This window comes from Peromyscus maniculatus, chromosome 5 (genome assembly GCF_049852395.1).
Source record: "Peromyscus maniculatus bairdii isolate BWxNUB_F1_BW_parent chromosome 5, HU_Pman_BW_mat_3.1, whole genome shotgun sequence".
NCBI classification, from domain to species: Eukaryota; Metazoa; Chordata; class Mammalia; order Rodentia; family Cricetidae; genus Peromyscus; species Peromyscus maniculatus.
Genome location: NC_134856.1, coordinates 106,402,716 through 106,415,804, shown reverse-complemented (window position 1 = coordinate 106,415,804; position 13,089 = coordinate 106,402,716). Strand labels below are relative to the sequence as shown.

At 44.5% G+C, this 13,089-nt stretch overlaps 1 protein-coding gene and 1 non-coding gene across 5 annotated transcripts in view; one reads left to right on the top strand and one right to left on the bottom strand.

Annotated features, from left to right (window-relative positions):
• The window catches only part of Kiaa0319 (KIAA0319 ortholog), a 69,057-nt gene that overhangs the window by 42,543 nt on the left and 13,425 nt on the right, over positions 1-13,089 (bottom strand). For 2 of the 4 annotated variants that reach the window (XM_076573075.1, XM_076573076.1), the window contains exon 2: positions 1,601-1,743. In XM_076573075.1, the coding sequence (XP_076429190.1) occupies positions 1,601-1,655 (55 nt within the window). In that variant the 5' untranslated portion in view covers positions 1,656-1,743. Of the gene's footprint in view, positions 1-1,600; positions 1,744-12,577; positions 12,652-13,089 lie in introns of those variants that run through there. The other 2 variants (XM_076573077.1, XM_076573078.1) reach the window with 2 other exon arrangements.
• On the top strand, positions 5,942-6,132 carry LOC121829925 (U2 spliceosomal RNA). Its single transcript, XR_006072975.2, has one exon. It is a non-coding gene; the product is annotated as a U2 spliceosomal RNA (small nuclear RNA).

Genomic DNA, 13,089 nt, shown 5'->3' with positions numbered 1-13,089 from the left:
GAAAAGTACTGTGTCTTTGTTTTGTTGATGTTGTTAATACATTTTTTTTTTTTTATCTCAGGCTATTTGCTGATTGATCTTTTTTTTTTTTTTTTTTTTTTTTTTTTTTTTTTTTTGGTTTTTCGAGACAGGGTTTCTCTGCGTAGTTTTGCGCCTTTCCTGGAGCTCACTTGGTGGCCCAAGCTGGCCTCGAACTCACAGAGATCTGCCTGGCTCTGCCTCCCGAGTGCTGGGATTAAAGGCGTGCGCCACCCCCGCCCGGCGCTGATAGATCTTCTGAAGGGAAAATGTCTAAGGAGAAAAACACTTGTCTTCAGTACATTTCTATAATCAAGTTTTTGTTTGTTTGTTTGTTTTGAGATGGATCTCACTGTGTAGTCCTAGCTAACCTGGAACTCAGAGATCCATCTACCTCTGCTTCCCAAGAATGGGGATTAAAGGCATTCACCAGTACGCCTTGTTTTACATCCCACTAGTCTTAGTCAGATTTTCAATAATGAATTATCAATCTTTCTACAGAGTCACTACAGTAGGCATTGGCATGGACAGCATGGAGTGTGGTCTGTTAGTTTTTGTGACGAAATAATAAAAGCAAACCTCAATAGCACTGAATTTCCTTCATAGTAAGGGCTTACTGTTGAATTTATTTTAATAAATGTTGTTCTAGTCACAAGAGGGCTGTCAGACATCGTTTCTGACAGTGACCGTGTGAAAATAGCTCTATCGTACATAGGAATCACCTTTAAGCTACCTGTACACCACATCACTGTAATGGGTAGAGTTTTAGTAGTGCAATGTTAGCATGATGGTAGCTTGGTAGTCTCATAACACAATTCCAGAGCCAGGAAGATTGCTCAGTGGGTAAAGACATGTGCTGCCAAGACTCATGACCTGGACCCACATGGTAGCAGAAGAAAACTGATCCCTACATGCTGACCTCCACACATATGCCACAACACACACACACACACACACACACACACACACACACACACACACGCACACACACACACACACACACACGATAAATGAGTAAATAATGAGTAAATGCAACATAATGCCAAACATCAGCTCTGTGGAAAGACTATTTCATCCAGTGTAATGAGAATTAGATATACCACGTATGTTCTTTTTCCAATTAAAAAAGGCAACACATGAAGCAGAGATGGTATTTTCTCAAACACAAATCCAGTTTTTAAATCACATGAATAGTTTTGGTCTATTATTTTTTAGAGAAAAGCTAGATCTCAGACATGGAGAAAACACTAATTTACTACAGCTGAACACAACAAAACAGCACCTCTTACGAAGCTCAAGAGAGGATGGGGTGAAGCTGAGATAAGGTAACTCCCAACCTCTCCAACACACAGTATTTTTATGGCTACCATTGCATCTCTCCATAACTTTTATGAAGACCTGAGCCAGAAGTTTCTCCCTGACCCACATGGTCAGATGTGCCTTCCTTCCCTTGAGGACACGTGTCCAGCAGCAAGTGAATCTGAGCAAAATCGTGTTTAATGCCTGGCCCTGGCCACCCACGGGAGGTGGCCTTTACAACTCTCCCAGGAAACAATGATGTCTCCTGGTAATGGTTTCCTACCTGCAATGGCGGCCAGCAGCAGCAATGAAGACAGTGCTCCTGTTGGGGACACCATTCTGCCTCACACAGGATGACGCTGCCAGGGCAGAGGATTTGGAGCAGGCTCCCTTTGGCGGTGGATGAGCCAGATGTAGCCTCTAGAACTTCAAAGAAAACAAAACAGAGACAAGGAAGAAGAAAAGAGCAGATAAATGTGGAAACACATTGTTCCTATCATTTATTCCCGTTAACAGAAAAACTGTCCTGTTCACGAAGTGAAGTCATAGCCAAAGCAGCTATTCTCCAGAGAAATTTGTTAAAATAGCTAGGAGAGTTAGTTCCTAAGAAGATACAAAAAAGGCCAGACATATTGGTACATACCTTTAATTCTAACACTCGGGAGGCAGAGGCAAGCAGATTCTCTGTGAGTCTGAGGCCAGCCTAGTCTATACAATGAGAGTTCCAGGACAGCTAGAGCTAAATAGTAAGACCCTGCCTCAAAGAGAGAGAGAGAGAGAGAGAGAGAGAGAGAGAGAGAGAGAGAGAGAGAGAGAGAGAGAGAGAGAGAGAAAGAGAGAGAGAGAGAGAGAGAAGAGAAAAGATGAAAGGTTTTATGTCAGCTCATCCTACAAACTGTGGAAATAAAGACCAATCAAGTGAGAAAAGCAAGGCTCTATATTCACAGTGTGTTGTGGCAAAGAACTCAGTCACTCCCATTGGCAGAGACTGGAAGACAGAGGAGAGGAAACGCTGTGTAGTGGGATGCAAAGGAGGCTTCAGTGTGCTGGGAGAGGAGGCTGCTGTTGTGGGAAGCTGTCCTGGCTAACTGGACGTGGAACATCCCGTGATATGGGGAAAGCTAATGGCTAGTTTTATGTCAACTTGACACAAGCTAACATCGTCTAAGAGGAGGGAACCTCAATTAAGAAAATGCCTCCATCAAGTAGATCTCTGTGAGCTGGAGGTCAGCCTGGTCTACAAAGCAAGTTCCAGAAGAGCCAGGGATGTTATCCAGAGAAACTCTGTCCCCCGAAACCAAAAACCAAACCAAACCAAAATAACAATAAAAAACACAAAATGAAAGAAAAAAGAAAATGCGTCCATTAGATGGGGTTGTAGGCAAGCCTATAAGACACTTTCTTTCTTTCTTTCTTTCTTTCTTTCTTTCTTTCTTTCTCTCTCTCTCTCTCTCTCTCTCTCTCTCTCTCTCTCTCTCTCTCTCTCTCTTTCTTTTTTTCTTTTTTAGTTTTTTAAGACAGGGTATCTCTGTGTAGTCTTGGCTGTCTTAGAACTTGCTCTGTAGACCAGACTGGCTTCAAATTCACAGAGATCCACCTGCCTCCCAAAAGCTGGGATTGAAGACATGTGCCACCACTGCCCAGTCAAGGCATTTTCTTAATTAGTGATTGATGGGGAAGGGACCAGCCCATTATGGGTGGTGCCATCCCTGGGCTGGTGGTCCTGGGTTCTATAAGAAAGCAGGCCGAGCAAGCCTTGGGGAACAAGCCAGTAAGCAACACTTCTCCATAGCCTCTGCATCAGCTCCGGTCTCCAGGTTCCTGCCCTGTTTGAGTTCCTGTCTTGACTTCCTTCGATGATGAACATTGACATGGAAGTGTAAATCAAATAAAGCCTTTCCTCCCCAACTTGCTTTTTGGTCATAGTGTTTCATGGCAGCAATAGAAACTCTAAGACATGAATGTACTTACTTTTTTTTGCAGGGGCGGGGGGCTGGTCCCAAGGGGAAAAGGGCTAAAATTTAGAGAAGCTGTCAGTTATTCAAGTCCTGCCCACTTGCTGCTAGCTGCTGTAAAAGCCATTATTTGACCTCATGAAGTACTAGACTTGGTAATCCAGTTTCCGAGAAGTCTCTTGGCAAGCTGGCTTCCTGGACTGTTTGTTATAGACCAAGGGTGGGTTCCTGGGCAGGTTTCTATGAGTTGTGGGTCAGAGTTCTACTTTTGTATATGGTTCAGCCACTGGCATTTGCACCTTCAGTGTCTCAGAGCTGATATGCCATATTCTTTCATTTCTAACATATGAATATGTTCTTGTTTTACCACCTTGGACATTAGGATTGCTTACAATTACAGTTGGCCAAGTGGAAGAGGAAGAACCTGCCACAGCATCTGTGTAAACATCAGCCACACTGAGCAGGTGTCAGAGGCTGGGAAGAATGTTCCCAAACAACATGCAGGTGCTCAGAGTGGGTCAGTGGTACAGCATGTGCTTAGTACATACATGTGCTTAGTACATACAAGGCCCTGAGCTCAATTCCCAACGCCAAAAACAAACTAAGAAAGAAATAAAGAGCTCTTCAGAAATACTGCATCCACCGAAAGAAGTGTGTGGTAGAACCAAGAGACACTGTGTGGAAAGGCCACAGACACCGGTGACTGAGTAGAAAAGTTCCTCAGCAGAAATGAACTAAAAGAGTAACAAAATATTATTATTATTATTATTATTATTATTATTATCATATGGAGGATGTGCTGACCTTGAACTAGGATCAAGTAATAACATACCTGCCTCAGCCTCCTGAGCAGCTGGAACCCCAGGCAAGGCACCATACCTGGCTAGGGAATCTTCACTTATGTCACTTTTACCTTTGTTTTATATATATATATATAAAACAAAGAATTGCTTTAAAATAAATTTCTTTGTGATTTGCTGTCAGTGTGTAGTTTGTATGCCCATTCTATATACCTGTTTGCCCAGGGTCACATAAAAATGTCTTGGGTAAAAAAGGATCATAGTGGAAGAAGATTAAGAAGCCTTGTGTTAAGTGATAAGACGGGAATGTGCCTTGCTTTGAGTGTTTCTTCCTTAGCGTTATTTAAAACGACAGTGCACTTTGTCACCAGTGTCTGAGGTCTGGATGTAGTAATGTGAGCACAGGGTTTTTTCCTAGAAATTTTCTCAGTGTGATCCTAACAACCACCATGACAATATTACTATCTCTGATCCACACATGATGAAACTAAGACTTAAAAGAGTTAACATCAGCTAAGGGGCTGGGGAGGTGGCTCCAACATGAGTCAGAATGCTTGCTGCAAATGCACAGGACCTGAGTTCAAGTCCCCAGCACTCACATAAAAAGTTGGGCATGGGAACTCAGCAGTTAGGAGCATTTTCAACACTCAGAGGACCTGTGTTCGGGTCCCAGCACCCACACGGTGACTCCCAACCATCAATAACTTCAAGTCCCTCCCTTCCTCTCTTCCCTTCCTCTCTTCGTTCCTTTCTTCTTTCCTTCTCTCTATTCCTCTCCTCCTCCCTCTCAGCTCCTTTTTCTATATTATGTTATCATTGTTGCTTGTTCAGGGTTGTAAAGTGTTTGGGTTTGTATAAAATCATAGTAGACATAGAGTTAATAGTTGTTTCTCTGAAATTTCAAATACATTAGAACCAAAACCTTTTGGCCATCTATAATTAACTTTTTACAGCAGGCACAGTCTGGATGATGAATTCATCCATTTGATCACTACCATATGCTCCCTTACAGAACGAAATGTTAATCCCAGCCCTCAAGAGACAGAAGCAGGATGATCATAAACTCAAGACCAGTCTAGGCTACAAGAAACCCTGCTTCAAAAGAGATAAAGCATAAGGGCTGCAGAGCCGGCTCCAGTGATCTACAGGATCTGCTGATGGGTAGAATGGAAGGTGGGAGCTAAGATCAAATTCCAGGGTGACTCAGCGAACAGAAATAACAGAGTTGTCATTACTCAAAGCTGGAAATAGTGCAAGTGTACCAGAGCTGCTGTCCAGGACGCTGTGGGGAGCCAGATCAACCCAAGACTTTCTCACAGGCCTGGAGAAAAGGACAAAGGGAAATTTAGTTCTGTGTCCCTGTCCAGGAACAGACTTGGCAAGGTGATCTGAGGTTGGAGACAGTGCCTTGGAGCTGTCAAGGTTGCAGCTTCTGGGGATCCAGAATTCCTTCTGGACTGGGTTAGATTAATTAGTTGGTTAATTACCTGTTATTCATATAAAATCCAGGACTGATTTTTTTCTCTAGGGTGGCCAAAAGGGAAGTGCCCCCGAGTGCGCCTAAGCGCGGCGGGGAGGCGACCCGGACGGAGGAAGCTCATTTTAAGGTCACCACGCCCCTCGTTAGGGGCGGGGCATGCAAATCAGACGCTGCTGGCCCACGCGGGGGAATGCCGGGAGCGCCGGGGTCGTGGAGTTTGTGGCTGAAGCTGTGGGATGTGGGAGGGCGAGTGAGGTGCCGAGAACGCGGACGCGGACGGGACGCGGAAGGAGGCGCGGGGGAGAGCCGGGAGCGAGGGTTGCGAGCGGTCACCACGACGTCTTTGTGGGTGGAGGGCGCAGAGCAAGGCTGCCGGTTGTGTGGCAGGTATCGCTTCTCGGCCTTTTGGCTAAGATCAAGTGTAGTATCTGTTCTTATCAGTTTAATATCTGATGCGTCCTCTATCTGAGGACAATATATTAAACGGGTTTTTGGAATTGGGAGTTGGAATAGGAGCTTGCTCCGTCCACTCCACGCATCAACCCAGTATTGCAGTATCTCTGGGAATGGTGCACCCCCTTGGGGAATGATCTCAGTTCAATGCAAGAATAAGTTGTTATGTACAGAATGGTCTGGATAATAGGTTTCCTTCCAGCTTGTGGTGGTTGCAAGTACTTTCAGGCTTTCTTCCTCTTTTACAGTTTGTCGTGGTATTATCAGACCTCTTTACTACCTTCAACTGCATGCCTGGGCACTTAAATCATTACTCAGGAGGTAATTGCAGGCGGGTTCCTATGAAACCAAGGACCTTACAATGTTCCAGACCCACTGGGATACATAGTGAGATTCTGTCTTAAAACAATTCTTTTTCATAAGTAATCCTGGCTTTACACAACTGGAAATGGGCCCTAAGAAATAAAGTGTGTCTGCTTTCAAAAAAATAAATAAATAAAAATTAAAAATAGGGGCTGGAGAGATGGCTCAGAGGTTAAGAGCACCAACTGCTCTTCCAGAAGTCCTGAGTTCAATTCCCAGCACCCACATGGTGGCTCATAACCATCTGTAATGAAATCTGGCACCCTCTTCTGTATACATAATAAATAAATAAACCTTTAAAAAATTAAAAATAAAATAAAATCCAGAACTGAAGGTGAACAAGTTAGTAAACTGAGCTTAAATCTTGTGTTAAAGACTGGTGTGGACTTGTATACAAAGTGGTAATTGCTTTCTTTTAGCCAGTGTTGAGGAGGTGCTGTGCTAATATTTTGTTTGTGCTCTAACAAATAAAGCTTGCCTGGGCCGGGTGGTAGTGGCGCACGCCTTTAATCCCAGCACTAGGAGGCAGAGCCAGGCGGATCTCTGTGAGTTAGAGGCCAGCCTGGTCTACAGAGTGAGATCCAGGACAGGCACCAAAACTACATAGAGAAACCCTGTCTCGAAAAAACCAAAAAATTAAAAAATAATTTAAAAAATTAAAAAAAAAAAAAAAAAAAAAAAAAGCTTGCCTGGAGGTCAAAATGTGGAGCTAGCCACTAGTTAACCATAGAGGCCAGGCAGTGGTGGCATAAACCTTTAATCCCAGTACTTGGGAGGAGGAAGTAGGAAGATAAGAAGTCCAAGGCCACCCTGGGCTACATGAGATTGATCCAGTCTAAAAGAGAAACAGAGCCAGGTGGTGGAGGCTCACACCTTTAATCCCAGCACTTGGAATCTCATACCCTTGATCCTAGTACTTGGGAGGCACACCCCTTTAATGCCAGCGCTAGGGATGTGGAGACAGGAAGTGATATGGCTGGGTGGAGAGATGAATATAAAGCAGGAAGAGACAGGAGCTCAGCTCCTTTCGGGCTGAGGAGTTGTCGAGGTGAGAGGTGGCTGTGGCTTGCTCCTTTGTCTCTCTGATCTTTTAGCATTTACCCCAATATCTGGCTCCAGGTTTTTATTGTTAAGACCAATTAGGATTCTCACTACAAGGTATTACAGTCCCAGTAAGGCAGGGCTGGCGGAGGAAGCTTAGGACAATATAAGTTGCTATTAAACTCTGAAGGACTTTGATCCAACAAGGCCAGACACCTGCAATTCCATGAGTAAAATCTGAAAGTTCTGCTTGTGAGTCTGTCCACAAGGACACTTCATCTGGCCAAATTGCCATGTCAGTAAGGCTAATGATAGAGAACAAGCTTCTAAGTTTCTCATCGTAATGTGGAACAAAGGTTGATCTATGAGAGCTTGCTTTATTTGCAAGAATAACATAGTGTAGGAAGAAGTCATCTTCCTGACCATCCACAAATATATGTGCCTATAACATCGAAATGTAATCATGAGATTTTACATGTACACATTACATGAAAATGCATGGTAATGGGGAGATATCATAGCAGTTTTGCACAAGTGAAATTACAGACAGGAACAACAGTTTTTTCAGAGCTCATGGCCCTGCAAGCCTTGCCTGACAGGGTTCCTCCATCAGAGAACCATTCGTCTGGTGGGTTGACAACTTGCTGTAGTCCTCAGGACTATACAGTAGGGTTTCAGCTGATAAAACAAAAGGAACCCACCAGAATTAATGGATTCTGAGAGAGGAGATCCAGTCACAAGACACTGGGCATATTGCCTTTTGTATTATGGCTGTTCTTACAGTAAATCTCTTGTGAAACCAAAAGCTCTCCCCTCTTTAAGTGGGACCCATACCAAAAATGACCCAGCAATGTGTAAATTATTGGGCACAATTTTTCCCATGTGCTGGTATATTGGGTGACTTCCCCGCTCCATGGGACCTTCAGTGAAAGAATCTAGTCATGCAGTCAATAAACTTGGTTCCCACAGCCTAATCTCCACTCTGTTCCCTGAGACAAACATTAGAAGACAGCTCCCTGCAATTATCTCCCATTTGGCAGGACATGTGGTCAGGAAGGGAATCTTTCAAATAGATCACATTTGGGAACTTCAGAGATAAAGGGACATCTAAGCTTGCTTGATTCCTGGCCCTTCCTGATTATGGAGAGTGAGTGCCCTAAATTCTCTCACAGCTGACTTGGGAAGGTGCTAACCTCCAGCTCCATCCTAAAAGCTATTAATTCCCTACAACTACCCTCACCTTGGTTTATTGATACAGGATTTTAACCTAGGAATACAGTATCATACACAAACTCCCCTTCTCCCTTCTTGAAATTTAAAGCTCCCTAAGTCAACTTTTCTGCCTCTTAATGCTGCCCAGGCATCTTTCTGGCCATGCCTCCCTGGGGCCAGAAAGATGCTGACAGTGTCACTCTGGACAGCTCCTATCTGCGTTAACCCTGAGAAAAATTCGGGCTCTGTAACTTTGCAATTACCAGAGAACAGCCTTTGTTTTGCGTGTATATATAACTGAAAGTTTTTGCAGCAAGGGAGAGAGAAATAATAAAGAAACTGGCACAAATGAGCATGGAGTGAGAGGATTTTTTTCACCCTCAGATCCCTTGAGCCTTGCGCTGGCAATAGCCTTCCCTCTGAACCCTGAGAGGGTATCGAGGCTGGCTCTCAATAGCTCTGGATAACATCCGAACACTATTGGTCACCTGCTGTGTTTAGGGCATGGCCCATGACACTTTCCCATTGGAAAGACAATCCTTCATGCTTCACATTGCTGGTTTCTCTGGAGATCTGTGGGCACGAGGTCCTTTGTGCTGTGCTCCCAACACTTAGGCTCATGGTGCTTTATCACAGCAATAGAAACCCTAAGTGGAAAAGGTTTCATTTCATCCTACAGCTTGCAGTCTACCATCCAGGGATGCCAGGGCAGGAAGTTAAGGCGCTCAGGAACCCGGAGGCAAGGACTGAAGCAGAGGCCATGGAGAAATACTGCTTACTGGCTTGCTCACTCATAGATTGCTCAGTCTACCTCCTTATACATCTGAGGACCACCTGCCCAGGGGTGGCATCACCCACAGAGAGCTGGACCCTCTCACGCTGATCACCAATCAAGAAAATATCCTACTGGGGAAAGACAGCAGGCCTTACAATTGTAGCTTGATCCACTGGAATGGCTGGTATTTCACCTTATACCAGCCTCTTCAGTGCCTGACTCAAATAAACTGAAAAAAAAAATAGTGTAAATGGTACCTATAAACATAATAAATGAAAATATCACCTGAAAAAAATAATAAAAGAAAATGTCCTACAGACTTGCTTACAAGCCAATCCTGTGGAAGCATTTTCCCAATTAAGATTCTTTCTTCCCAAATGACCCTGGCTTGTGTCAAGTAGACATAAAAACTAACTGTAACAGTGACTAATGCACTTGCAGGGTCAGAGGACCTGCAAGAAAGTATCCATGCTTAAGGAGGGGGGGGGGCAAAGGAAAATGCAAAGTGTCTTCTGATCAGCACTTTGCTGGCAGCAGGGGTGTCCATCACAGGCAGCAATTCCCCAGATGCTTCAGCAAGAGCCACCCAAAGACAGCTCCAGTCTGACTGACCCCACACACAAAAACTACAGCCACGGGGATTCCCGCTGCTCTTAACTGGCACTTCCCAGAGCTGCCAGCTTCTTGAGCTTAAAATCCTGCTCTGTGCTCCCCGGGCCAATCATAACATAACAATAAGAAGGTTGCCAACTGACTCCCAACGTATGTTGCCATTTGATTGAGAACAGGGAGCCAAGAATCTTGAGCTCGATACTCAGACAGGCAAAACTATCCACAGCTTCTATAAAAAGTCACCTGTCCCCTGGGCTGCAGCTGTGCTAAGCTGTTCTCTCAGCTAGGAAGACCCCTGGTCCTGTACGCTGACTGACCACAGCAGCACGTACAGCTCATTCCCTCTTCAATTGCTTCCTAAAGACAGCTCTATTACTTCGTGCCATCGGCCCCACCAAAGCAGACTGGGAGGCTTAAACCCAAGCTTCTTATACTGTGGGTCTCAACCACATGTGATGGGCACAAAATGTATGGCGATAGCCAAAGGTCTCTGAACACTTAATGACCAGACTATTAATTCAAACTCCAACACCTGATTCCAAGATGTTCCTGACAGTGTTATCTGTGTGTGTCATGTGGCTTCGCTGAAGCCTTCATTCTGCACACACAACACCCAACTTTGTACTGCGCCTGCCGTCACACCACATAACCTCAGCGGATGCTACCTGAAACACCCTGGCTCAGATTAGAGGCTATTGTATGTTATGAATCACAGTGTTTTCACTGTACAAAGTTCTCTGCTCCTACAGAAGGAGAATGGTCTGGTTACAGAAAATGAAGGCTTTTCGTATTTTCCTACTGTCATTCCTCAACATGTAAGTATTAAATTAGAGTATCCTGAGGCCGGGCTCTATAGGGAAAGTGCTTGTACAGCAGGAGGACGAGTTTGGATCTCTGGGACCCACAGAAGAACTGGGCATGGTGGCCCATGCCTAAAACCCCAGCCCTGGGGTGAAGAGGCAGGAGGAGCTCACTAGCCAGTCCATATAATCAAAACAGCAAACTCCAGGTTCAGTGAGAGACCCTGCTCAGGTGTATGGGAGCTGGAGAGATGGCTTAGTAGTTAAGACTACATGCTGCTCTATCAGAGAACTGGAACTCAGATTCCAGTACCCACACTGGGTGGCTCAAAAATGCCTGTAAGTCCAGCTCCAAGGGATCCAATAACACCTTCTGGCCTCCAGTGGTACGCATGCACGTACACACAGAGGCATAGACACACACACACACACACACACACACACACACACATTCAATTAATTAACAATTAAGGTGAAGAGATAGAAGACACCTATCAATATATGACTCCTACAAATGCATGCACACTCAATGACATGCACATACAACACATACACACACAACTAATATATCTTTGTATTATAATGTGTTACAATGCTTGACTTTAAAGATTATTGTTTGAATTGCTGATTTGATAAAGTCACTTCATTTTAAAAAACCATTCAAAGAATTTTGACTGGGGATTAGGATGAATTTTCTAAGAATTTCTGAAATGACCCTAAATGTATTTCTCCCATTTTATACTATGTATTTATGTAACTAGTGTTTTCAGCACTGGCAATAATAAAACAAAATATTGATCAACTATGAAAAACATCCCCAGGCTAACAGATGAATCACCTTTACCTCCTGAACTGTCCCCAGGCTAACACATGAAGCCTCTTCACCCCTGGTCTATCCCCAGGCTAACACATGAAGCCTCTTCACCCCTGGTCTATCCCCAGGCTAACACATGAAGCACCTTCACCCCTGGTCTATCCCCAGGCTAACACATGAAGCTTCTTCACCCCTGGTCTATCCCCAGGCTAACACATGAAGCCCCTTCACCCCGGAACTATCCCCAGGCTAACAGATGAAGCCTCTTCACCCCGGAACTATCCCCAGGCTAACACATGAAGCCCCTTCACCCCTGGTCTATCCCCAGGCTAACACATGAAGCCCCTTCACCCCAGAACTATCTCACCGGCACCTTATCTTCCCTTTAAATGACCCAAGCTGTTATTGTGACAGGGAATGGCTTTGCCACTTGACTGGCAGCTGTCCAGCCTTTGCCCTGCACCTGTCTGTAGCTGCTGCTGCCTCAGATAGAGCAGAGACTGAAACCGAATCAAGGACCGTTACTGCTGCTCTGGTAGCTCCTGAATCTGACTGAGTGGTGAGCAACTTTCTTGGTAAACTTGCTTGGCAGAAGACATAGATAGCTTGTGCAAGACCTCCCAACCCCAGGAGTACCAAATGTTGAGTCAGTTTAATCCTTCATGTAAAAATAAACAATCAGATCCATCTCATTACTATGCAAATTTACCTTCATCTTTAATAAGTGGTAAAATTATATTTATACCAAAGAGTTGTAAATTAAACTTTTTGGGGTATTTTGGAAACAGGGTCTCACTACATAGCCCTGGCTGGACTGGAACTCAGTGTAGACCAGGTTGGGATTAAAGGTATGTTCCATAATGCCTGGTAGATTAAATTTCTCTATGACTTATTATCAGCAAATATTTGCATTTTATACCTGTCTAATAGACCTATATATCCAGAGTCACATTACCTTTCTCAAGTGAAACGAAATTATGAGCAGGAACATTTTCCGAAGCCCTGGCCTAACCAACAGAATTTACTTTCCTTCTTTCATTTACTTCTTCACTTATTATTTTTTATTTATGGTATTTGAGGAGATGGAGGTTGAGCTTGGTGTCCGCTGCCAAAAGCCTGTTCCACTGCAGAGAGGAAAGCAAGCCATCTAATCCTTTCTGGACTGTCAGCTGCCGTGAGCATGGGGTTCCTGCAAGGGTTCTGCCTGAGCTTGGGTCTTTTTGTGCTTCATAGTCTTGCTGCCCCCTAGCTGCAGGGAAGTGAGCATCTGACAGATGGATGCAGCCCCTTTCATTCATTCATTGGTGAGGCTGGTCCAACTGGTGACAGCCACAGGCTGTCTCCTGCTCTCCTGTGTAGAAAGCTGGAGTTTTGTACTTGCTGTTGGGGAAGTCCAGTGACCTTTAAACCCGGGTTCTCAGGCCTGCCTGCTCATGATGGTCACCACTGGGGGTTGCTCCTATTCAT